The sequence below is a fragment of the Taeniopygia guttata genome, chromosome 19 (assembly GCF_048771995.1).
Source record: "Taeniopygia guttata chromosome 19, bTaeGut7.mat, whole genome shotgun sequence".
Classification (NCBI taxonomy): Eukaryota; Metazoa; Chordata; class Aves; order Passeriformes; family Estrildidae; genus Taeniopygia; species Taeniopygia guttata.
The window spans coordinates 7,262,529-7,288,557 of NC_133044.1; the positions used below are offsets into that span (position 1 = coordinate 7,262,529).

General features: G+C 42.6%; 1 protein-coding gene across 4 annotated transcripts; it reads right to left on the bottom strand.

The window, feature by feature from the left end:
• Positions 1-226: 226 nt before the first annotated feature.
• On the bottom strand, positions 227-25,779 carry UBE2G1 (ubiquitin conjugating enzyme E2 G1). Of its 4 annotated transcripts, XR_003963280.4 has the most exons (7): positions 24,241-24,443; positions 10,808-10,910; positions 8,049-8,146; positions 6,807-6,985; positions 3,510-3,633; positions 1,548-1,583; positions 227-1,427 (listed from the first exon to the last, which is right to left on the bottom strand). XR_003963280.4 is itself a non-coding variant. In XM_072937295.1 (6 exons), exons 1-5 carry the CDS (start codon positions 25,496-25,498, stop codon positions 3,547-3,549), a joined length of 513 nt encoding a protein of 170 aa, XP_072793396.1. In that variant the 5' UTR covers positions 25,499-25,779; the 3' UTR covers positions 227-1,427; positions 3,510-3,546. The 4 variants fall into 4 exon arrangements, 3 of the variants coding, with proteins under 3 accessions (XP_072793396.1, XP_012424076.1, XP_030143713.1); XM_072937295.1 differs by lacking the exons at positions 1,548-1,583; positions 24,241-24,443 and adding an exon at positions 25,453-25,779; XM_012568622.5 differs by lacking the exon at positions 1,548-1,583 and having other exon boundaries at positions 24,241-24,417.
• Between the last annotated feature and the right edge of the window lie 250 nt (positions 25,780-26,029).

The window sequence follows — 26,029 nt, forward strand, 5'->3', positions numbered from 1 at the left end:
AGTAGATACTCTAAGATTAGTATTTGCTCACTAGAGGGCCAAAGATGGTTACAAGAGGGATAAAGATATGTGTTTTGTTTGCTCTTTCATTATTCAAGATGAAGCACAGCATGTCCAATTGCTCAAGTGTTTGCTAGTGTTGTTGAAGATGTTCAGGTAAGTTGTGCTCCAGCTACAACTGTACCCTTCCTATTGTGATACTCAAGACAGCCAGTTTGACACATCATTATTGGAAAAAATTATATTTTGGAAGAACTCACTACAGAAGGTGACAGAATTCCAAAAATCAAATTACATGAAAATATACATCGCCATTTTCTTTGTACATTAGGTGAGGAAAACTCTGAAGTAGATAGAAGGCAAAGCAGATGAAGGGCCACAGAAAAGAGTAAAGGAGGGAAACTATTTTTGATACCAAACCCAGAAGTTAGTCATTTGAAAGCCTACAGATGTGCATGCTTGAACTCAACCTTGAGAAAAAACAAGCCTCCCCCCCACACACCCCACCCCACAAACAGGCAATGAAAAAGGCAAACCAAAAATTTCACCCATAAAAAGCAGCTCATTCCTATCTTGGTCTAACTTAGTCAACCAAACTTCCAAGTGAAAGCATTCAAGTCCTTGGAAGTTAAAAATCCATCAGGCTGCTCAAGGGTGCTCCATGGCCAGTTTTATTGCTATACCAAATTCAAGAAGGATGAGTAATTGAGTTTAAAAAATGGGTGGGAAGAAAAAAAGCACCTTTGAGATTACAAAGGTCATCATAAAAGAAGACACAAGTAACTGATAGCAAATCCTTTCAGGGTTTAATTAGGAAAATTGTTAAGTTCTGATGGAGGAAATAAACGGGGACCACATTTCCAAAAACCCAAAAAAAAAAAAAAAAAAAAAAAAGAGATACTAAACTTTAATAAGCAAGAAATTTTAATTAAGCCTCGGTGGGTCAAAGGAAAATTAAAGTGGGAGGAACAAAAAACCAAAACCAAAAAAACCAACTTAGTATCCTAATTTGTTTTGACATGCTTCACAAGTTGCTGTTTTTTTTAACTCAGGAAACAATGAATAGGGAGAGAAAAAACCTGCTAAAATCTTTAGAATTTACACAATTCTATCCCTAACTACAGACAGCATTATTTGGTACAATGTGTATTTGTGGATGTACATGAACAGTATATATATTATCCGGATCATGTTGTGCTATGTACACATCTTTACAATTCTTCCTGAAGGTTAAAGCAGTTCATTAGATTTCAAAATGCGTAATCATCTTGTGTTGGCACTTGTTAGGCTCTTGTCAGCATTGATAACTGGCATGTTTTATTGCAGCCCAGTTCCAGCCAGTGTTTGCCAACTTGTAACAACAGAAGTCCAGCAATAGGTGGGTAGAGTGCAGGAAAAAAACAGTGCCATGTTTCTCAATTGGAGACCTGCAAAGAAATCACAGGTATTAAAATAAACCCCCTCCTCACCCTCAATTATTTTCAAGATGTTAATTAGTTTTTCAAGCTCAAGAAGATAACTATTACTTGTTCAAGAGCTTCACGTACCTCTGAACAGAAGATGGATAAATCCAAACTCATCACCTGAGAAAGACTGGAGTTAGTTCAGCACACTTTGTATCCAAGATCAATTATCAGACTTTCTGGCTCCTGTAACTCGTGTTGCTTGTCGAGTGCGCAGCGTGTAAAGCTTTAATTATTCACACACAGGGCTAAACATGGCAGATTTATCACTGAAAAGGCTGTGTATCACTTACTGGGAAAGGTGGGTACAAATGGCACAGCAGTGCTCTGCAAGCACTAACACCACAGCCCCCTTTCACGCTGGGCTGGTTTGAAACCAGCTGTGGCCCCTTCTCATCCAATTCCCTGCCCATCACTCGCTTGGGAGGAGTCACCAGACTTAGAAAAGCCTTTGTCTTCCAGAAAAGCAACACAGCCAATTACTTAAAATATTTGTCAAGAGCATTGTTTCACTATAGCTAAGTTGAACATGGCAACAGAGCTGAGGTTAGTTAAGGATACTCTGGAGTGTTACTCACAGTTATTCCCTTTCTCCAAGACAGGGAAAAAAAAAGTCAGCAGCATTAACAATTCTTGAACTCCAGTTACAGGCAGTTGTACAAGACTTTCTGTTCCTTTGCTTAGTCTTTTGATCAATATTAAGCATTTTTCATGCTTAATCCATACTGGACAGAGTTCCTTTCAATCCAAGCATTTTTGCAAAGAGGGACTGCAGAACTAATTTGTCACAGATGGAGCATTCCCTCAAACCCCCCGTGTTTACAAAAGGGTAAGAAAGGAACTCTATCCTGTACAACTGTGATGAAAAAAACCTACCCAGCTAAAGAATGTAGTAAGCTGCTCTGGTTCAGTCTGAACTACATACAGTGCCGTATTTCTGTACCTGTGAATTATGTATGTTATAGGTAACCAGTAAATATGGATTTGGGGTTTGCCAGCCAAATGGGTCAGAGCAGTTTATTTGCCAAACCAACCATTAAGAAAAAGCAGCTTCAACATGAAGTTCTGTTTTGCTTTGAAAAGCAAGAGTGGGAAATTATTAGCTCATGGAGGAAGTTTTTCCTTGGCATACCCAAGATAAAGTGACCAAAGGCCAGGGATTTAAGGGCCATGCCTTAATACAGAGCTTTCTATGAGAGGTTATTAAAAAAAAAAAAGTCCCATTAAAACCGAGATGGGATTGTGTAAATTAGAGTATCTTGAGTCAGAAGCTCTTTAACAGGGTGGCAAAAAATGCAAATGTCACGTCAGCTACTCTCAGGTCAAAACTTGTCCAAGCTCTCAGATATGCCACAGTTCAGTTTCCAAGCAGAACACAGCTGTTTTCATGAAGTTGTTCCCAAGCCTTCCTCACTAAAGATGTTTTTTGGGCTGCTGAAGAGAACACCACCTTTCTTGATATTACTGACTAGTAATATCTCAATTTGATGCTTTCTGCTATGCCAGGAGACTTTCTGTTAAAACACCCATAGACACCTGAAACAAACCCTTCTCAGTGGCTCCTGACAACCTCACTGAAGTCTCACTTAACTCCTGTGTGCAACATGCCACCAACATCTGCAAGATAATCCAAAACTCCTGAGATAGTAAGACTTTCAAGATGCTTTTAAGATCCTAATAAGTGCTCTTCACAATAATGAATATCAAGGAATTGTCACCCCCTTCTATTACAGCTCCAGTAACCTCTAAGTGCCATTAATAAAGCAGGATGAATTCTGATAAAGAGAAGTTCAACTTCTGAACAGCAGAAAACACAAGAATACAAGAGAAGTTCCCCAATTTTGGCAGAACGGGCTGTCAAGTGCACTTAAGTTCTTTTAGTCTTTAGTACTGCATACAGGCAAAGAGTTCCACTGAGAACATGCAGCTGAGAAGAAAGGTTTGGGGGTTTCTTTTTGCTTTTGAGGGGGAGAAAAATAGTTCAGCAACACTTAAGCAGGAAATCCTCAACTCAGGTAACTGTCTTGTCTTGAGAAGGATACTTACCCTGAAAAAAGTGAAGCTACTAGCTGCTGAATAAGTGTCACTCAAAAGCAGTTTCTTGGCTTTTTCTTACACAGCGGGCAACTTTTCTTTTAAATTCTCCATTTCTGTCTTCTCTCCATTCTTTCTGTAATTGAATAGACAGCTTTCAGATGTCAGTCCTACAACAAGGAGTTGTACAAGCTCTAGGAAGACTCTTGTTTATGTTTTCAGACATTAGCCATCTAGTCAACACCTAAATTTGCTTATAATCATTGAGCTCCTCACTGAAAACCTGTGATATTCAGGACTTTTGAAAGTTTGCTCTGGGTTTCTGTGCCAGCTGCTTACAAGACAGTGAGGATGTAATTTTCCCCTTGGATTTTAGGCACACTCAAGACTAACCTAGTGGCTTACCAGTATTTCACACTGTCTGTGCTAAAATCTACTTGCTTCAGCCTGCAAAGTAGCAGCAAACTCAACCTGTAGCCACAAGCTGTTATGTGTTAGAGATAGTATCTTTAACTGCAGTGGTGAAAAAGGTACACAGGTACTGTGGAGCCAGCAGTTAGTCTGAGATTTTTGTTAGGACAGTTTCAGTTCCTTCAATCTAGCCAGGACACTCCAGGACAGAAATACAGAAGTCACAGTATCTAGAAGAGGCACAGCAGTGTCCTTGGAAAGCAAACACCTCCTGCTTAGATATGGCTGTAAGATACTGGCTCTGTGAGAAAGACCTTAGGAGAATACTCAGCTCACCTACAGGGCTGCTCCCTGTGACAGGGATCTGATTTCAGAACTGCAGAGATGAAGAGCCAAGATAAAGATGAGCAGGAAGATAGGTAAGAGGGAAGTCTGAACCCAGAAATGCACACATCAAGGTATCACAAAAACCTACATGAGAAAGTGCAGCCAGGGTTTTTTTTGTGTCAGGCTCACAAGGAGCTCAGATGAAAGCACAGGAGCATCAGGTGTGGTTAAGATTGACGTACTGGGTACTGCCTTCCAGCCAGAAGTGGTGGGGGAAATATAAAGAACCCCTTATTTCATGAAGTTCCACAGTTCTTAGTTTCTGATAAAAGCAATATATTCTTACTGCAGGGGTGAGGGAAGGGGTTAAAAACACCCACATTGTTTCACCTGATGCAATCTAGCACACAACACCTTTTCACCCCCACTTGGACTGAAGGTTGTAGTACATTGGAGTGATAAATGGCATACCCCAACATTCATCACCTCGAGCTCACTTAAACAATCAGCACATTGGAGAGCCCAGCATGTCTTAACTTTCCTATTAAAGCACAAATAAGGCTACTAATTAGTTTGTTCTTTTTCAGCAATTCATGCAGCAAACATTTGGTTCCTTGGACTGGGACATAGGACAGCTTACACAAGATGGCTTAAAGCCAAGAAAAGCCTTGAATTTGTGCCCTCTGAGCTTTAGAACCTTCATTTTTGTTTCTACTTTTTCTATTTGTAGTTCTATGAATTGTTCAGATTTGAATAGCAAGCAAAGTTTCCAATCTGACAGCTGAATCTCCAAAAATGTAATTTTAGGTCATGAACTGTTCTATTTGCTTTTCAAAATATCTATTCAGGTTCCTGATCCTTATTTTTCTCCCACTACAAGAGACAGTACTCCAACATATATAATTCATTTTTCCTGAAGGCAAGTATATCCCCTGCTCCTATAATCTTGTGAATTGCCTGTAACACCTTATTCACTCACTTAAAAGCAGAAACTACTGACAGCAGACAAAAAGTATCTTACAGTAACTGCCAAATTTTATTGCTGTGGTTAACACAGGAGCTGCTGATTCTTCATTACACTGAGTATGTTTCTTGCTAGTATGAAGAGAGCTACAGTCCAGCAGGAGAAGCCAACTGCTCCAGCAGCACTTCAGAAGTTCCTTGAAACATGCAATGCCACAGTCCAAAATAGTTTCTAGCATTCAAAGTGATGCCTCACTACTACCTTCATAGTCAAATCTGGATTTTTTTTGTTCTTTCATGCTGGGCTACAAAAAGCTGGTTTTATTTTTGACCTTTACCCTAAGGCAAAATTAATTTTGTGTCTAACTTTCCTAAGGAAAAAAATCCCCCCAAAAATAAAAACTTACTCCTGAAGTAGTTATCAGAGTGGGGCACAACACAGAAAGTCTGATGTCAGGAAAGTGCCAAGCATCGCTAAAAGCATGTGCTTTCTCCAGGGTTAGGCCAGCTACATTCAACATATGAGTTTGTGAACTGAGGAATTCTAACTGCACTATTAGCATTTTATTAATAACTTGCTCCTCCCAGTGCTCTCAGCAGGAAATGTCCATATTTCCTGGGTGTCTGTTTCCACCAGACACATGACACAAAAAGGGGAGGTCTAACATTTAAAAAGGTTAAATGAGGAAATTGTTCACTGCAACTTTTTGTTTGTTTTCTGTTTTCTTCCCATTAAATATGTTCCACATGAGTCTGTTCCCATTATGATTTTTCAGGGAGCTCAACCACCTTTGACAATACAACACAGCAGATCAAAGGCTCCAGGAAACTCCTAAACTCCCACCCACTTTGGGAAGATATAGCTTGGCTGACAGAACACGTTAACATTCCTTTACAAAACTCTTATCTCACAATTTCCATCTCCTTCCTCACCCCCACAGTTAAAAGAGCTAGAACTTCTCTTTTGTGAGAAGGCAACACTCACTGCTGAACTGCAATTCAGGAGCATGTCAGTGTTATGTCAGATGAGCAGGGCCTGGAGTCTGTCCCCCTGTGCCTTACCAGAACTGAGACTTTTTCCTCTCCCCACTACAAACATTTCTCAGCCTCACTCTTATATTCTGCTCTAAACACAGCTCTTCTAGAGAGCTGATAGATGTGTTTATACACACACTGAGCACATGCCATGGTCCAGAACACCGTGCTGCATCAAACACTTACATCTCACACCTGCAGATTCACCCTGGTCTTTGGTTGCAAATCAGATAATTTTCCTCACTCCAGTCTAGTCTGGGACAACCCTCCCTGGCGAGGTGAAGGTCAGATGCCCAGTAAAGCCTTTGAGTACCTTCTCAAAGCACAGACCTACACAGTCAAACCCACTGCTCTAATCCGTTGGACAGGAAGACTGCTCTAGAGAAGTGAAAAGAAACTTCCCAAGGCTAATTAGTAGTTTTGTCTGACATCACTGTTTTTCCCAACACAATGGTAGCCTTAGCCTGTGATAGAAAAGGTTCTTCCCAAAGTTGCTGTTTGCTAAACCAGAAGCAGAACTCCATTACAAGGTATCTACATTGAAGACAATTGGCAGACCAAGGAAAGCCTTACCGCTGCATCAACATTAGCAGGAGAATCACCATTGGGATCTGCCAGCATAGAAATAACACTAATCATTATAGTTTCCACTGTGTGAATGGGAAGCCAGCGTTCCTCAGGTTTTTCATAGCCATATTTGTCTTCTCCAGGCTCATGAAGAATTGAAATGCAGACATCGCCGTTCTTGTCAACTACAAAATAGAACAAGGCATATTTCAGTCATGAACAACATGCTGGCATTTCTTCAGGACAGTCATGAACTGTTTATTCCAGCTAGTCTGAAACACGTTAGTGAAGACACTTCATAAAGAGGGAAAGTAATTAACTATTGCAGAACTTAAGCTGTAATAAACAGGGCTTGGTGGAAGTCTGAATGTGCCTGGACTCCTGACAGAGAGGGCACATGGGGAGGAAGGACTCAGTCTGACATCATGCTGCAACTCTCAAGAATATTTATTTAAACAGGCTTCCACTACAGCCTTTTCTGTAAGTTCAGCAAACTCGAGTGACTTTTTTCCACAGCAACAGCATCAGCTGGATATTACCAGAACATATTGAAATATGATTTAAACTGCTGGAATTAGAAAGTGCCTGACAAGTACTCTGGTATTTCCAGAGCTAAAACTGACACAGCATTAAAATACTCCCTTGTCCTTTTGATGGGAGCACTGTCTCCTCCCACCTCTCAACATCTACAGTTTCTGAAGTTGAAGAACATTTCTCTTTTCCAGTAAAACCATCTCCTGTTTTATTTTACCTTCCCATCTAGTCTCCATCAGTCCATAAGTAAATGAGACATTAGGAGAAGTCTCCTTTAGAGAGACTAAGAGATTTCTTTTCATGCTTCACTAGATGAGGACAACCTTGGGCTTTCTACATTGAACTGCCAAGTCAGTAACAGGAAGATGAAATAATTGAAGGTATAACAAAAGGCAGCTATAAAAGTCAAGTTTTTCCTCAGACTAGAGTTTTGCACTTCGGAAAAAAAATTAAGAAAAAGATCCCTGAACAATTACCAAGAATGCAAGAACCTACTCAGAATAGCTTCTGAAAATACTTAAAGAGTATTTTATGCTGTCAGAGTAGCACTAATAAAAACTCTGCCATTGTTATTACTTCTCTATTAAGTGAGGATGGCAAAGTAAAAGCAGGGTTTCATATTTCTAACATGAACAGAAATGTATCTATTTGTCTTCACTTTCTGCATTTTAGTTCTGAACTATGAAAAGAAATTGAAACTTTGACATTTCTTACCATTCGGATGCCAGATTTCTGTGATGAATTTCATTTTTGGCGGCCTCAGTGGGTAGTCTTTTGGAAAAGTAAGATGAGCCTTGAAAACACCACCTTCACTGGGGAATCAAAAATATCTTAGTAGAGTTTCTTGTAAGCTTAAGGCGAAGATCGGAACTTACTGATATTCTAAGTTTACACTTTACACAATTTAACATCATGTTGGTAATTAACAGTATCAACAGTTCCATATGCAATGTAAAGAGTTTCTACATTCAGAAGATCCTTTTATAAGATACTGCCAGCTCCCCAACATGATCTTTTTTAGAACTAGGAAGATGTTCCAGAGGGGAAAAACCATGGGGGTGGGGGAAATATATATTAAAAAAAAAAAAAATCAAAAAACTGCCAAGGAATTTACCATCTGGAATCACAACTTACGTTTTTTCCTCCCAGTACATTTATTAACAGGGAAAAAAAAGGTATTGCCAATAACTGCCTTTCTCAAGTCCAGTCCAACAGACACCCATTTTCCTCTGCTAAGAGGCCTCAATCCTAATTTTGTGGTCTCAGTCTGCAGCAGTGAGCCCCAGGGAAAAACTGCAGAGAGCTCTGGCTGTGTGTAGAGCATTAAATGTAAAAAGACTCCCAATGCCACCTTTTCAACACTAAGCTAAAGTGACTCAGGCATGACAGTGAGGTATTCTGCATTAGTTACCCGCTCAACTGGAAAACAATAATAAACAAGAGACATCCAGGTTTTATGTAGAGTTACAGGCCAGGAATAATCCCTTTTGAAAAATGTGAAGGCCTGTATTAGATGGAAAGGTTTACAGATGGAATACTTTGCTAATGTCAATAATATTTGTCCTATTACTGTCATTTCTTCTAACTGAAGGCTGTAACAAAATTTGGAAAGGCAGAACAAAGTGGAATATAAACCTCCAAAGAAGACGGCATGAGATGCACGCTGTGACAAGCAACTCCTCAGCAGGCACACAGACAAAACAACTGGTGAAGAAAACTGTTCAGTGCAATTTTTTTCCTGTATTTGTAAGAGTAGGAGTTACTAAAGTGCACTGGCTACTGAGAAAAATAACATGTTTTACCACCATTTACCAAAGGGGTGCAGTTCCAGCAAGTGTCTCAAAAAAAAAAACCAAACAAAAGCAAAACCAACCCAAAGAAACAAACAAAATAACAACCCCAAAAAGGACTGCCTTTAAGTAACTTGGCTCTTTGAAGCAGCTGAGAGGATCTGAACCCACAGCATTTATTTTTCACAAGTTTTAAAAACAGCAGGCAGTTTCCAAAGAATCCTTCATCCCAACAGAGATAAGAATTCCAGAAACACTATTTTAACACCCATAATGTCAAGACAAAGGAGAGCTAGATCGCATTTGTTGATAGCTGCAAACCAGTCAAACCCTTTCTTTCAAACTGAAAAAGTCCTTTCTTTTTTTAAAAGAAGTAGATCCTAAAGCTACTAGGCTCTAGGGCATCCCTGGTTGCCCCATATCAACTGCATATAAATACAGGTTTTAAAGTGGATATACATTAGATATCAGTTAATGAAATACAGCTGTCAATAAAGGGAAATCAATGCCATTTTTAGCAATATTCCTGATAGAAGAGTTTCTGTCAGTAGAGTAATGCACTAAGAATAAATGAAGTGGGATCAGGAATGAGACGGATGTTTGAAAATTAAGTTAATTAATTAAGTTAAACTATTATATATGACCATCCTTATCAAACAGCCCAGGGAAGAAGGGTGCAGTGTAATACAACCCTGAAAAACAGTAACCAAGGACTGGAATAGAAGAGAATTTCTTACCTAAAAGCCTCAAAAAAGTTCAGGACCCAATAAAAGTGGAATTAAAAAACCACTATTGCAACTTTTAACACCTAAGATGACAATCAATTAGAAGCAGCATTTCTTTATTGAGAGTATTTATAAAATAGCCATGAGAATGTAACAGAACCACAGGACTGTTCAGAAAAGGTCAAAAGAAGTTGGAGAAACCATCTCATGCAAGACATGAGAACCACAGTGCAGTGAGGTTGAGGAAAAGCCAAGCAATTTGATTACTGAGTTTAAACACCTATTTGAAGTCTGCTGACAGACTTCATGCTGCAACCAAAACTGAGCCCAAGTAAATGTCACAAGGCTTTTTGTATCAGTAGTTTACCACTGCAACAGCTTAATGAAGAGAACAGAGGTCATCTTCAGGAGTACACTTTAAACTGACCTCTCCTGGGCAGAGAACCTTTTCCCAGAAACTGGAGTAGATGATCATCCCAAAGTACTTCAGGTCACACCTGGAAGTTCTCCCATCTCAACCTGACAGGGTTTGAAGCTAATTCTGTGGACTACTGTGATTTCCTCCAACTACATCTCACTTGAATTGAGTATTTTACTACCATCACGCATATGAATTTGTAATGGTTTAACATCAGCTGAACAACAGCCCCCCCAGCAGCAACAGCAGGATTTTATCTGCCTTTCTTACATGTGAAAGAAAACAGAAGCTGCCTCTAAGTGCACCTATTGTCTTTCATTTCCATAAAGTACAAAGAGATCAGTGTTGCTTTTTCCCAGGGGAGCAAATCAGTTTAGAACTTCTACACAGCAAATCCAGCTATTTACAGGTATTCTGCTAGCAAGGGACGACCATTACCTGATTTAGCACAAGGTTTTGGTTAGCTTCTATTCACTAGGAGCAAACTAGAACTAGTAAATCCGAGTTCATTCAAGTTTCTGTAGAAGTATCAGTACTTACTATAGTGTATCTGGAGGACCAATAATAAGGACTTCCCATCGATAAAGATCATTGTCATCTATTAAGCCCGCTGAAAAGCCTTCCACTGGATTTTTGTTGAGCTCTGTGTAGGAAAAAGAATTTAAGAGAACTTTAGGTGTCTGTAATACACATTTGCTGGTTTTGCTCCTGTGTCCACACATGACCAAAAAACCCCATGACGCTTTCTCATGGCCTGAGTGAGTGCCCTCAGCTCCCCCACCACAAACACTTCTGCCAGAGCTGGGACCGTGTCTGACCCTAAAACTCTGAGTGTAATATGAGCAGAAGGGCCAGAACAACGCACAACTATGGGACACGGTCTCCTAAACTAGATACCAATCAGTGTTTAAGTCAGGAAACAGGCTAGTAATACAAGAGCTTTACAAGAGCTCCAAGGAGCCAGCTTAACTCAAGTCTGTCTTTAACTCTAGAAAATGTTAACAGAAGACCAAAGTCACATTACGTTTTTATTTAAAAGCAACATTCTACTTGGTTTAAATGATTTTTCTTTCAGACTCAAAGCATTTGAGAACTGTGCCAGTGAATTTTGGAGATAATGATTTACTATATTTTGAACTAGTAGAAAAGAACACAGAAGATAAGCTGCTATGCTGTTCAGATATGGAGCTGTGTTTTTATTTCTTCTTTTTGCTTCACAGTTTTTTCCATCAGTGAGGGACAAGCCATAGAGCATTCTAAGTGTATAAGCTACTTCATACAGTTTCTGCCAGACAGAGGCTTCTCTGGAAATAGCTACACACAAGTAAGTCACAGCTAGGTCTAAACTCCACTGAACTTGTGTTTTCAGCCTGCTCCAGGAAAAAAAAAAAAAAAAAAAAAAAAAAAAAAAAAAAAAAACCCTGTAAAATCTGGAATTAAACACTTCAAGTAAGTTTTGCCTATAATCCAGTGGTGGGGGTAGGAAGGTGAGAACATCTATTAACTGACAGCTTCAGGTCAGAAATTACATTAAATGCCATATTTATACCAAGTTCTTCATCCAGCATTTCCAATAGTACATACAGGTATTGGGTACTCAGGAAGGGGGAAGTTATTCCTTCAGCTGGTCAGTAACTTCCAGATGAAATTAAGAATGGTAGTTATTGTGGGAAAAAAAAAAACCAAAAACACGCAAAAACCACCAACCATACTAATTTTATAACCTGTCAGACTCTATGCAGTCCTCCTTATTCTGCTCCACAGCACAGTCTACATATTCCCATTTTGTAAAACTAAAAGCCATAAGACTTAAGTTCAGGGGGCCCTATAATGCCCTCAGGCACATGCAGAGGAACTTCAAGTGAGAACCTTGTACCGTTCTGGACAAAAAGCTGCCATTAAGTCCAAACCGATTTGCCCATAAGATTGCACTCACTGGTGGCCAGTTAAGTTCTGAACTATTTCAAGTGTGGCTGAAAAAGGCAAGAAGAATAAATTCAAGTCCTACACAGAGGAGTCTAAGTCCACACGGGGAAAACAAAGTGCTCAGCTCATGCGAAGGACACCAAGGCCCTGAAGAGGGAGACAGCAGGGTCCTTACTAATTTAGTCAAACTTATCCACAAAGATGACTCAATTCTAAAACCCTAAGGAACATATTGAAATGGGTTTTCCCAGGAGCTACTCAGAAGGGTGTAATCAGGAGGTAAGGTCAGCCATCCAGCCCCCAAGGTGCAAGGCAAAAATTTGGGTACTGAGCCCAATCATGTTTTTTCCAGACAAGGCCTGTAAGAAAAGGCAACATCACAGGCTCCCTAACCAAGATGCAAACCTCAAACCCAAAAGCTACAGCATGGCCATGCCTCCCCTAAGCAAATAAGTTTTCAGACTCTGGCATCTATAAAACTTTGTGGAAGCAGCTGCACAAGCTTAAGTATTTAATCTTAGCTGAAAAGGCAGATAGTCTAGGTGAGCATCTCACATTAAAAGAGTTGCATCAGTCTCTTACTACCTCCTTAATACAAACATTTCTTCAGCGTGGTCTATTAAAAGTTCCACCACCTCAGCAGTTGAATATAACCTGCCTTTTCAGGAAAGATCTAATTTTAAAAGTTGCCTATTGCTTGGGAAAAAAGCCATCTCTGCTCAGGACATTTACATCATCCTTTCAGATATTATTAATACTGTAATACAGAATACCCACTGTAGTAGCTACAGAAGTCAGAATTCAAAGAACAGGTTCTACTATCTCACCTAAGACTTTCAAACTTGAATTTAAGCCTGTGAAACACAAGTCCCATCATTTCTGCATTTCCACAGAGAAAAAAGGATTTGTGCAGAGTTATGTATGAACTGCTGTAACTCAAACTGCTCACATTTAGCTTCTTTATTGTTTGCAAGTTATCACTGCTCACTGATAAGACTTTAAAGACTGCCAGAAATTAAGACTGAAAAACTTCAAAATGTTTCTCTCTATTTAAATATGCCACATTATTTCCAAAGCCAATACACACATTTTCTTCTCTATTTCTTAATGTGTGCTGTTTCAATTTCTTTCGACATCTGTCTCAGCCTCAAACAACTTTGTCCCTGAGAAGTTCAAAACATTTTTTGTGTATTTATTCCCAAAGAGAGACAGCTCTTACACCGACTCTCACCTAGGACCATGTAGCACTATATTGCAAGAGAACTTGGGAGAAGGAGTAAGATTCCTGGATGCCAACTCCTTTAATGCAGAACATCTGCAAACTGTATGAAAGGGACAATCATTAACAAAAATCTTCAGTTAAAGCCATTAAAGAAGACTGCTTGGTGGATGTTGCCCATAAAGCAAATGAGCATATCACTTCCTTTTACAGGAGGTGCCATCAGTCTCAGCTTGTGAAAAGGTTATTTTCCTTCCATGACAGCAGTATTGAAGCACAGCTCAAACAGCTGCTGATTGCAGAAACACTCTCGGAAAAACAATTAATATAAGTTCATACACCTTCTCCACGAGAGGTATGCAGAATTACCAACAGCAATTTTAAAATGAGCTTTTCCATCCAGATTATTTATGTTAAACTAAACAACATGGCTGGCAGGCAGACAAAAAAGGAATTCTCAGGAAAGTTCTGCACTGAGACATGAAAAGCATCATCCTTGGCTGCTTTACCATGGACAGCCAGTAGCTGCTACTCATTAAAACCTGCAAACAAGGGCCCAAGGTTTGTTTGGCTTTGTTTTTTCCCCTGGATATAGTGAGTGTTGTGTACCAGAAAAGTGAACCAGTAGTACCACCTGCCTCTTCCCTCTCCCTTCACTAGCTGAGCCTCACAGAGTAGTGAAATCCATGGACCTAAACCCCAAAGGAACAGCAATGCAGGCAGGCACAAAAGGACCACACACACGGGGCTCAGTGACAGAGGGCTGCTGCCAGGCCGGTGTCACTGCCCACCGAGCAAGTGACACCGACACTGCACCCAGGGCAGGGGACAGACACCTGCTCCCTGTGCCTGCCAGTCCCCACCAGCCACAGCATTAACTGCTTGCAGCCTGAACAGCAGCTTCCCTACAGAAACATGGGGGTAAAACAAAGGATTCCGCTCCCTTGTCCAGGCAGGGAGAGGGGAACAAGCTCAGTGCAGGCCCACTACAAAGCCCTGCTGAAGAACTGCCCTAGAAGTCCTGGAAAAGCAGAGAAGCCAGACACCTATGAAGAATTGGATCCTTCTACGTTATTTTTCCAACAGCTTTACTTTGAGATTTCTTGTTCAGCTAAAGATATGCTGTACTTTTTAAACATAAATGAGTACATTACCATATTTCCATCATGTCCATGCCTAATTAAATGCCATTTACTTGCAACTACTATATATTACAGTCTGTGGTTTAGCATTTCTGACAGTATTTTTTGAATTTCCGATTATTTAATATAATAGGCATTTTTCTACAAAGCAAAAGAGAACAAAAGTCCAAAACATACTCGCACCCAGTCTAGAAGCAGTTTCAGGTAGAGCCCTTTGCAGACCAAGCAGCAGCTGACAGCCAAAGCAGCACACACCTGGACAACTGCCAAGCAGCAACATACTTGGAACAGAATCCAGTGTCTGCTTATAAATTAGACATTCAGTTCCTTTAATCCCAGTCTTGAACCTGGGATTAAATCCAATACCTGATTTGGGAGGTGAGGAAGCCTAAAGGCCCGTAATCCAACAGAATGTTTAAATCCAGAACAGATTTTAAAGCCCTATGGCTCCCTTTCTGCATGATCTGCCACACAACACACTGCCTGTCCCTTTAGCTCTGACTGAAGCAGAATTTAGTTCCCATTGCCTTAAACTTGAGCCAACGCAGTACCATGGGCTGCACTTCCAGTTTCAGTGTTTAGTTTACATCAAGCTACTGATGTTCCCACACTCACTGAAACTGCCTTTATATAAGCCAAGAGGCTTCACCAATCCCAGAGCAAAACAGCATCAACAGAAATGACTAAGCAGAAGGAGGCCCACAGCTCCCTAGAACAGCTATGTACGGCATCCAAACTTTTCAGCCTGACGTCTCACCCGCACAGCCACTGCATATGAACTCTTTCAGTATTTTAAGCTACATTACAGTACAAAGCTTTCAAAAATATGAGCTCCTATACTTTTTAATAGCAGCCTCTTTAGTAAATTACACAGTGTTTGAGTTTTGTGCAGCCAGTGAATAGAATAGAACACAAAACCGGACTAGGGAGCCCAAGTCCTGGCTAAGGCTTCTGGATAAACCATCCAGCTGATTTACACAGCTCTCACAGCAAGCAGGCCATAGCAGCACTTAATATCTGCTGCACCTTAGACTTGTGTTGTCTCAGCACCAGTCCAGGAGCTCCTAACAACTGTTCACACTGAAAATCCTCATTATAGACTCTTCTCTGTACCTCACACTGTGACTTCCATATAGACCTATTGCTTCACTGAGGTCAGTTACAAGTTCCAAAACTTTCCTCCCTGTAAGACACAGCTGTACATCACGGATTCTAGAGAACCAGGGCTGAGATTATGATAAAGTAACATGATCTCTGTGTGGAGATGTACTCCCCAGGCTCTCCATTTATTCTGCTTTCCTCGTGTTCTGTCCAGCTCCACAAGCTCCCCCAAGAAGTTCAGACCAAATGTAGCACCAAATATGCACACACTCCTGATAGCCACTGTGGGAGTGACAACTAGACAACACTTAAAACGGAACAGATTAAGTCCCTGAAGGACATAGAAATTATTTTGAAAGGAGACTAAAGTAGTAAAAAGAAACCTGTCTTTAGCAGAGAGTCTACCAATCATTTCAGTAGAAGCTTTACGATTGACTTTAGCCTGGCAACTAATTAATTTCCAGTGCTCCACACATGACTCCTTAATAAGGGCAGCATTTCAGACTTCTACAAATCAAATTCTGAGCTCAGAAAATTTGTAAGAAGGATTGCACAACAACAGGCAAGCTGCATCTCAGTGCAGTGCTACGCACCTTTGTGTACTGCTTCACTTACATCTCCTCAGCTATACCTGTGAAGTCTTCCTTAGATTTGCACAGGAAAGCAGATTTTAAAAGGACAGAGGACAAGGCTGGAGGTTTGTTTGATTTTTGGTTTTATTCCCAGTCAAATTCCTAGCCATGGCCATAGTTCAGCTTTACAAACAAATGGAGAGCAGCACTAGCCCAAAGTTCCTAAAACTACCACCACAGGTATGAGGATTAAGGTACCAGAGAAACTTGAGTAAATAGAGATTGGAATTACTTTATGAGTAAGGTATCCCATTATTCTATAATTAAGCTAAAAATTGAGTTGATTGATTCTGTATATTCTGTAGCTCCACAGTCATAGGAGTCATGGCATGCCTGGAGACAGAGAATTGGAAGTTCAGATTAGTTATTTAGTGGAAAAATGAGTCTTAACACACCAACTAGGAGCTTGCAGGTCTTTGGTAGTGCCTTGGTTCTTAAGGAGCTCCCCATAATCCCTTAAGCCCATGGAGGTGGACATCAGTAGACACTGTCAATGGTCCTTTAGATTTCTCTCTCACAGGTCTCAAAACCAGCTCTTTGACAGCCTCAACTAGAACACAGATACCCAGCAAGTGATCTAACCTGGCAACCCAGTTTACCCAGCCCATGGTCTGTTCCCATGCACCATTTCACCTGAGAATCCTAAAGACAGGCAAGAACAGTCACAACCTATTTTGAGGCATTTCCTTTCTGCACTCTCCACACACGGACCCTTCTGTGTACACACACTCAAACCAGTCCTTTTCCAACATCCCACCCTACAGAAGGAAGGACTGTTTCCCCTCCCTCAATGCATTTGCCATTAAGCAAGTATCTAAACTTAAATTACTGTGGACCACATTTCGCCTACTGAACCACAAATCTTTTCTTTCAAAACAAATTACTTTCCTGTCCAAATCACTGGAAATACAAAACACACTCATCTAATGAAAACCTTTGAATGCCATAGTGCTGTTTCAAGTTTTGAGTTATGCTTCCAGAATTAAGGTTCTCAGCAGTAAGTCCAGAATATATGTTCAAATTACCATCAGCCGTGTCATTTTGGTAGAAATCAAGGTAAAGGGTTTCCTGAACAGCCTTCTTTGACTAGACTGCTAGAAGAATGCTGTGTATCACATCAGACCAGAAACCAGCAGTTACACTACCCAGGTTAAAATGGAGGCTGAGTAAGGTCTGTTAAAAGACCACAGCAAAACCATTCCCAGTAAGTTCTGAATTTTGAGGGGAAGTGTTACGAGGAAGGGAAAAACAAGGATAGTAAAAAGAATTGGAAGGACCTGATTCAGAAACCCACATGTAAAAGGAAGCAATTATGTCATCAAGGAATATTCAGTGCTTTGCCTGTACAGCAAACTGCAGCACAGATCCACATTCATCTGTCACACTCAGTGTAACAGAAATGCCACCTCCACTTTACCTCTTAAGAGTGGAAACAGGCATCAAGCATGGAGGACAGACAAGTATTCAGTGGGTACCTGCATCTGTCTGCATTTGAGACGGTCACCCTCAGCAGCATTGAAGAGATCTTATCAGGGTAAGTAGTTTGAGACACCATGATTATCTCATCCTGAAGCAGGTGTCAAAAACAGGTCAGACGAATCACACTCTACACACACTTATTTCTCTCACTGCAAAGAGACTTCAAGTTTCAGATGCCTACTGTACACAACTGCTGGAATCTGGAAAGACAGGTGTTATCCTAGGTGCCATTAATGCAGCTGAATTTACCACGGACAGGAGAAGTTGATAAACTTCTTAAAAGCTAATTACCACTAGACTAAAGCTAAGAAAAAAAAATCCATGCAAATATCTTCTGAGTAGTCACATACACATTAATAATGAAACATCACTACTGCACAGAGCCAAGGGTTCTAAGATGTGTAGGGTTCATAGACAAAACCAGAACATTAGAAATCCACTGAAAAGGCTCTATACCATGTCTATGCCACAGGGAGATATTAACATCTGAAGGAGATGTTAACATCTAAGTTGTTGTGCAAGTCAAGGACAATTTTCCAACTTGTTTTCTCTCGTGCTTATAATATGAATAACAGGCTTGCATATCCTAACTTGAGCCACATTGTTATTTAGAATTGTTTTAAGACATTCCTTTAAATGACTCCTGACAGCACCACCTTCTAGATCGCCACCAAATGCCAGCCAGCTAAAAAAACAGCCAGCTTGACCTATGAGGTATATGATGACAGCACAGAAATACATTTCCCTTAACAATCCACAGAGTGACTGTATGTGAAAACATTTACAGAGGGTTTCTGTCAAAACATCTTTATTATTACTCTAAACCTGTGCAAAAACTGCTAACATGTGTGTCCAGGAGAGCAGATATTTTTTATGGAACCCCATTTCCATTAGATTGCTATACTTAGTGCTCTTACAAGGTCTGGATATCTGATCTCTGCTCCAGCTGATATGCCTTGGACTAGAGAGTAGGAAAGAAAAGCAAGTATGAACATTTACACTTGCAGGGTGGCCTAAAGCTCAAGCCTAGTAGAGACTTTACTGAGTGAAAGATCTCATCAAGACTGAAAGATGGGCACACACCACTGAAAACTGAAGCACAGAGCAGGTGCAGCTGGGTGACAGCAAAGGCCTGCACGTGAAGTGCTGCCCTGATTCTGCTCCCATACACTGGAACAAAAAGTGTACAGGAAGAGTTTCAGGAGTCACATGCCTTCTTCCTCAGACAAGCCACCTGCTCTCCTTTCTCCAGGCACCCAAGTCTGCACACTCATTCCAGTATTTGGTTAGTTCTTGCTTTCAGAATAGCAGCCACCCTTCAGATCAGTTCCACTTCATTAGAACCCTACCTCTATGCTAAGAACAAACTGTTGTATTTTACATCAAAACAGAAGTTGATTAAACACACTACAGGAAGAAAATCTAGCAGAATGCCTACTTGAGGCAAGCAAGTATCACCTACAAAGGTCACTTATTTTCAAACTGTTTAACATAGGGCTTTGGGGGAACTAAAAACCAATTTGTACCAACTACAGAAGGGACCAAGTAATCCTACATTAGTTGAACATGCACATATTGTTCTGTTTTGCACTAAAAAAAGTGTCAACATTAAACAGAAAAGTCAAGGCAGAATCACCTATAATTACATGTGGTTTAATCTGAAGACCATTCACTCCTTAGTTTTATCCTTACCAGTTTCTCTTAAACAAATACATATATATAGCAAATAGACAAATCCTTAGTTTACAGTCCTGCAGCAAATAACAATACTGAAGTTGGAATCAGTATCAGTCATACAAGTCAAGACATTTTAGTTGGTTTTGCATGATTTAACATCTCCAAGTGAAGCTCTTACCAACAAAGCAGAACTTCTGATGAAAGTATTTTCTCAAATGGTATTAATTTTATTCTTTACTTCACAGGATCTCTGGCAATGTTCTCCCCTTCCACTATTCCCAAACAAAACAGGATAAATAACTCTACTGCCAGATCCAGATATGCCCTTACTGTGGTGTAACTTACAATACCTTGTTTGGGGGGAGCAGAGAAGCAAAGAACTCGGAGCTCGTGGTAAGTTTGGCTCTTTCCCTGAAAGACTAGTAACTGACCTAGGCAGAGCAGAGGCAGTGACTCCTTGATGAGGCAGGTTATTGCTTCATCCTGTTTAAGCAAGTGGTTGAGTCATCAAGCCCTTCCATTCTTAGTTTAGCTAAACCTCACTTTCCAAAACTGCCAGCACCCTTGAAATTTTGCTGGTGGTGCTATTATAAATATTCTTTCCTCTGAAGATGCAAAGTTCAGATTATTTCTACAAGAGAACCATTTGGAAAACTAACACGTAGCAGGCAAAGTTCACCATTAGTCACATTTATCATGTTATTTACAGTGCAACTGAAATTCAGGCTGCTTGTGCTGTTGTAGTGATTGAAGTCTGAGCAAGGCCTGTGTTTTGGCAATGATACTGTCTATAAAGTCAGCTTGAGAAAGGCAGCTTTGATAATTCTGTCAGTACAACCTCACAGAATCAGGATTATCTCATCTGCTGCAACAGGGCCCTACTCTGTCAGGGGGATAAGGTGACTGCCACATATGCTGTACCTAAGTACCCCAAAAAGCGTCAGACCAAAAAACTTGATGGTTATCTAAAAACATGGAAGCTTCTTCTAAAAACAATATGCAGCAGTGCTTATAATTTCAGGACAATTAAAATGCTAAATTTTACATGTGCAGGATCTTGGAGTCCTAATTATTTGGGATAATACAGAGTATTACTGTCCATATGAACAGACCTTCACAAAGGAGATAACAGGCAATCCAGTACCAAAGTAATACTTCACATCAGTGCCACTCAGATGATTATCTTACAGACAAACTTACTGTAAGCCAGTGCTTAACTGTAAACAAAGATGTCTTATACACCAGCCACCCCAGAAACATGCATCTCAGCTTTGACGTATGAAGCGGTTTTCATTCTGCAATTCCCTCTCCATTCACTACTCAAATAGATTTTTTTAAAAGTCCTTCCTAATTGTCAAAAATTCAACTACCTCAACATTACCCAGTAAGATTCTTCCACAGAAGTAAAAATTGTTCAACTGTATCATTAAGTATTTAATACAGTTTTCTAATTTGCTAGTTTTTAATTAGACATTTCTGCTTTGAAATAGAAGCTGTATATACTTTAAACTGAAATAATGCCATGTTTCTCATGCTTAAGAAAAGCATTAGAGTGGCTTTTTCTGTATCCTAAGTTGGAGATTATTTACAAACCAGCTCAACTTCAGCCAACAAAGGCATGGTTATTCCCATTTCCAGTGCTCCATGTTTATGTTACGGAGAACTCGCACTTCTAGTTCCACCGTGAGCTACTGATTTAACTGCGTCCTCCCTATGTGATTTTGCTGGTTGAACTAGACAAGTCTGCCTACTCTAGTCTCTGTGTCAGCAAGAATTTGGCAGAAAGATGAAATAAAAGTATTCAGAGACATACCTCAGTCTGTAAAACCTTTGGGCTCGACGGCTCTGGAGACTGGAAGAGAAGCCTTACACCCTGTTGTCTGCATCTCTTTTTAAAGAACATAAAGTTTTGGGGCTGTAAAAAGAACAGTTTATCCTCCACCAGCTCCCCTGAGGGGTGAACTCTGCTAACCCAGTGCTACACTAATCTACATACTTGCCGGAGACTTTTTTTTTTTTAAGTTCAGGGGCACTTTTTTTTCTTGTAGTTTTTCCTGCGCTCTGCCCGGAAGAAATGGACAGATCACAGCTTCTATTTCAAAACAAAAAAATCCAAAACCCAAAAAAAACCCCACCAAATCCCACCAACCAAAAATGTAAGAATTTTAAGCTATTTCCATAAGCTGCTACTGCTTACAATTAAGTTGATTTGGGGGGGAACTGCATTTAATTTGACAGATATCCATAGATATCTGATCCTCCAGCTCTAGTTAGACCACCCTTTTTAAATGGCTTTGATATTAAGAGATCCCAATTCATCACTTCCTTAAGACTTAAAAAACCCCAAGAGCCCAAGCCCATAAAAACTACCAGAAGTTCTTACTACTTTGAATTGTTCTTGTGCCTAAATGGGGGTGAGCACATGTCAATATAAAAACAGTTACTACACTTAGTCCCTGGGGATCCAGCTCAGTATTTCATTAGCAAAGGCACTGTGAAGCCACATAGAATTTGGGAGATTAAAAAATAACCCACATGTAACTTGAAGTTATATTTTGTGACTGTCATTGAATGTCCCTTCTCTCTGAGCATTATCAGCATCCAGAACATGCCACTGAAGCACACAAGCGTGTTGTACATGGTGCTGTGGTACCAGCTCCCTGCTCAAGTTACAAGCCAGCTCACTTTCAAAAAAAAAAAAAAAAACCAAATAAAATAAATAGAAGTCTGTCTTCATACACTCACTGGAGCAACTTCAGGTTGTCTCGTCAAGTTTTGCTCTGTTTGGTAAGGCCCATTGTTTTACATCTCACTGACAGCCAGCAGCCTCATTAGTTGACCTATACTTTGACAAAGTACTCAGGAGTTAAAACAGCTCATTAAAGTGCTCTATGCCAGACACCTTCTTTCCCCATAATTAAGAACCAAAGCATAGGGAGGACCAACAGGTAGCCACTCTGAGAACTACTGTTTAACATTCCTCTCTCCTCCTCACATTGTTTTTTCTTCTGGGCATTGAAAAGAGATATCCAGGGTCTCACCATTAAAAAAATTATATATTCCTCTACTACTCCACCACTGTATTCTACTACTCCACCACTGTATAGGTTTCAGATCCTCACTTCAACCTCCCTTCATTTCTGGATGTCTTCAAATATGTCATTATTGAATGACCTAGAGCAATTTAAACTAGCTTAGAGCACATAACTCATATCAACTATTTACTGTTCTCCAAAACCCAACCACCAGGTACAACTCCATGACTCACCACAATTGATGTAGGCAAAAGCTGCATGGAGCAGAGAGACTGAATATCAGTCCCATCAGGGCAAATGCCACCAGAGTGGTGGCTTTTGGTTTGAGGTAGAAGAAACAATGTGGGTAGTAACAAAGGGATGCGTGGAGCAGGCGAGACTTGGAAGACAGTGAGCAGTAGGGAAGGAAAATCATGAAGCTCAGCCTCTACACACTAAGAATTCAAGGAGCCTGACACCACAAAAACCAGTGTCAGTCCATTGCCAGCTCAGTTCAGATGTCACATAGAAAATAGTTTCTTCCATACATGGTAACTTTCTCAGGTCAGTTATTCAACGTAAGACTTTTGAAGAGTTCAAGACTCTTCTTCAATGCTCACCATACTTCATGCACACCCAAAGTCACTTTTAATCTGGTTTCAATTTCTTTTAGTACATGTAAAGGGATACCAAAGGTATTGATATTACTTAAAACCTAAGAACCCCAGAATAGCTGTATGATGCAAGAAAACGGCTGCAGTCAGTACAGCTGAATCAGTAATAGGGGCAACTAGAAAAGTTCCCCAGTTTTTACCAATACACATAAAGCCTTCAGATTAGAGTGAGCAGAAAATTAAACAGAAGTTAACCCCTAGATCTAGTAGTCTATGAATGTACTTACATATCCAGTCTGTGCTTACACAAGGCCTTAAGATCTCACAAGACAAAAAAATCCAAACAAATAAACAAAAACAATACCACAGCAGCTGAATGCTTACTGTCAAGATACTTCAACCAAATGTCCAACTTTCTTTTGTGGAGCACAATTACTGAATTAAAAGAGAAATTCCAGACAGCTGAACAACTATTCTAGGTTACCAAATGCTTTTTTTTTATCAAGTTAGAAAGCAACTATTCTACACGGTTTCCCTTTAGGGATCATATATAGGAGAGAGAAGCTTCACATCAGATCCAGTCTGGAGCTCCTGCAGTAAGCCCATACCGAGGCATTATTAGCTTATCTGAACGTGCAGACACCTCACTGAGTGTCACTAATAACTTCAGCAGTTACCAGGGCATTAACAGGTGAATGCTGATGTTCAGGACCAAGGCCACAGTATGCGATACTAGCCACAGTACAAGATTTTTTTTTTTTTTTTAAGACCTTCACGTTAAAGGGGTAAAAGGTTCTGCGCTAGTAGTTAACGATATTGAAGTTTCTCAAACTGATCATCAACCGAGGCCAGAAAACAGTGCTGGAGATGTACAAACACATCATCCAGCTCGCTATACTCGGTTATGCAACCTCATGTCCTTACTGCTAACAATGCTGCTTTCCACCCTTAGGCTTCCAACGACATTAACTGAAGTTTCGGGCCAAAATTCTCCTCCGGGAATTCCTGTGCCACCCAGTGACCCTGTCCCTTTGTATGGCTACTCGGCCAACTCCAGCCAGCTTTGCAATTGCTCGAGTTTAGGTACACTTGGCACACATTTCCTTAACTGGGTACGAAGCAATTTTTACGTAAGAGACGAAAAAGGCGACCCCATTCTCCCAAGGTACCGTGCAGACCCGTGCGCTTCCTCGAGTGGATCGCCGTATCCCGGCCCAGCAGGCAGAGGATGCGGCGAACATGTGCAAGTGGGGGAGGGAGGAAGGGAGCGCTGCCGGCTCGTTTCCCTTTAAATGTGGCAGCGCACACATGGAGCCGCATTGTGCGGCCCCGCGCATGCGGGGCCCCTCGGCGGGGCCGGGCCGGGCCAGCTCGGCCGCCCGCCCGGGGACAAAGGGAGGGGGCGCGGCGACACCGAGCCCGTCTGACACCCCGATGACACCCCGCTCCCCTCCGCCGCCGGCCCGGCCGCGGCAGCCAGGCCGAGTCCATCCCCCAGCCCGGTGCCCAACTCCTCCTCCCCCGCGCCCGTCCCGCCCTCTCGCCCCCGGCGGACCCCCCATCCCTCTCCCCGCTGGTCCCCCCGCAGCGGTCCCACCCGCTCCCCCGCCCGCAGCCGCTGCTGCCCGGTCATGTCCCCCCCGCCGGTGCCTGCGGAGCCCCCGCCGCTTCTCCTGACAACAAAGGGGCCAGCGGCCTCCCCCTCCCGGGCACGGGAGGTGAGGGGGAGCCGGCGAGGGGAGGCGGGACGCGGGTACCGGAGGTCCCCGCGGGAAGGGGTGCGAGTGCGGGGAGTCTGGGCCCGGAGCGCCTCGTTCCGGGGGTGGGGGAACAATCCTCCTTCCTCCGCTTCTTTCCGGCCCCTCAGAAACACCCCCAAACATCAGCCCGCACACATCCCCCGCGCTGCGGGACGAGCTCTGGCTCGGCTCTCCCCCCGCCCCAGGCAGACGGGACCGCAAGGGGAGGGGACGAGGAGTCCTCCAGGCTTGGTACCGGGGGGCTGGGGGGTGCCGACAAGCGCGGCCGCTGCCACCCCGTGCTGCCCCGGCGGGACGGGGACAGCCGAGGGGACGCTCCCCCACCGTGCCGGCCCCGCTCCCCTCCCCCGGCTCCCCTGGCAGCAGTCGCCGGTCGGGCTCCCCCTCCCCCGCTCGGCCTAGTTCCCTCGGCTCCCGGCTGGGCACAGCACCGTGAGGGGGGGCCGTAATCTCCCCTTCCCCCTCACACACACACGCACTCCCGCCCGCCCCCTCCCCGAGCCGGCGCCCCTTCCTTCCCCCGCTGCGGGCCGCGGCCCCTCCGAGGCCGCCCGGCCGCTGCTCCCCCGCGGCGGATCACCCGCCGCTCTCCCTTCCTTCCTCCGCCGCCGGCCCAGGTACCTGCTAGTTGTCTCCGCAGTAGCAAGGCGGACTGGAGCTCCGTCATTCTCCCCCGCTCTGCCCGGGGAGGGAGTCCCAGCGGCGGCGGGGACGGCGCGGCTCCTGGCGCTGCGAGAGGTGGCGGCGAGCGTCCCTCAGCCCGTCCGCTCCGCGCCCGCCGGGGGTCTGGCTCGGCGCCGGCCGCCACAGCACGCAGGGTCCCGGGCAGGGCAGCGCGGCCGTGGCTCCGAGCCGCCCTCCGCCTCCTGCTCCGAGCCCTCAGCGCCGCCACCTCCCGCTCCCCCCGCCAGGAATTTCACCGCACTCGGGTCCGCGCAGGCGCACCCGGGCCGGCCGCCGGGCTTCCGCGCCGCCATCTTGAGAGCGGCCGAGGGGCGGGGAGCCGCGCTCGGCCGCCATGTTGGGAAGGTCCTGCCTGCCCTCCCTGAGGAGGGGGAGCGCTCCGTGAGGGGAATCTCCTCAAGAAGGACATTTAGGGACATAAACTAAAGCACAGCAAGTTCCACCTCAACTTGAGGAAGAACTTCTTTCTATGAGCGTGGTAGAGCACTGGGACAGACTTGTCCAGGGAGGATGT

Coding starts and splice junctions, on each gene's coding strand:
- UBE2G1 (XM_012568622.5), bottom strand. CDS start 24,391: ATGCGGCTCCATGTGTGCGCTGCCACATTTAAAGGGAAACGAGCCGGC. Junction 6,986..8,048: donor AGAAATCTGGCATCCGAATG/GTAAGAAATGTC, acceptor TCTATTTTGTAG/TTGACAAGAACGGCGATGTC. Junction 3,634..6,806: donor CTGCTAATGTTGATGCAGCG/GTAAGGCTTTCC, acceptor ATTCAATTACAG/AAAGAATGGAGAGAAGACAG.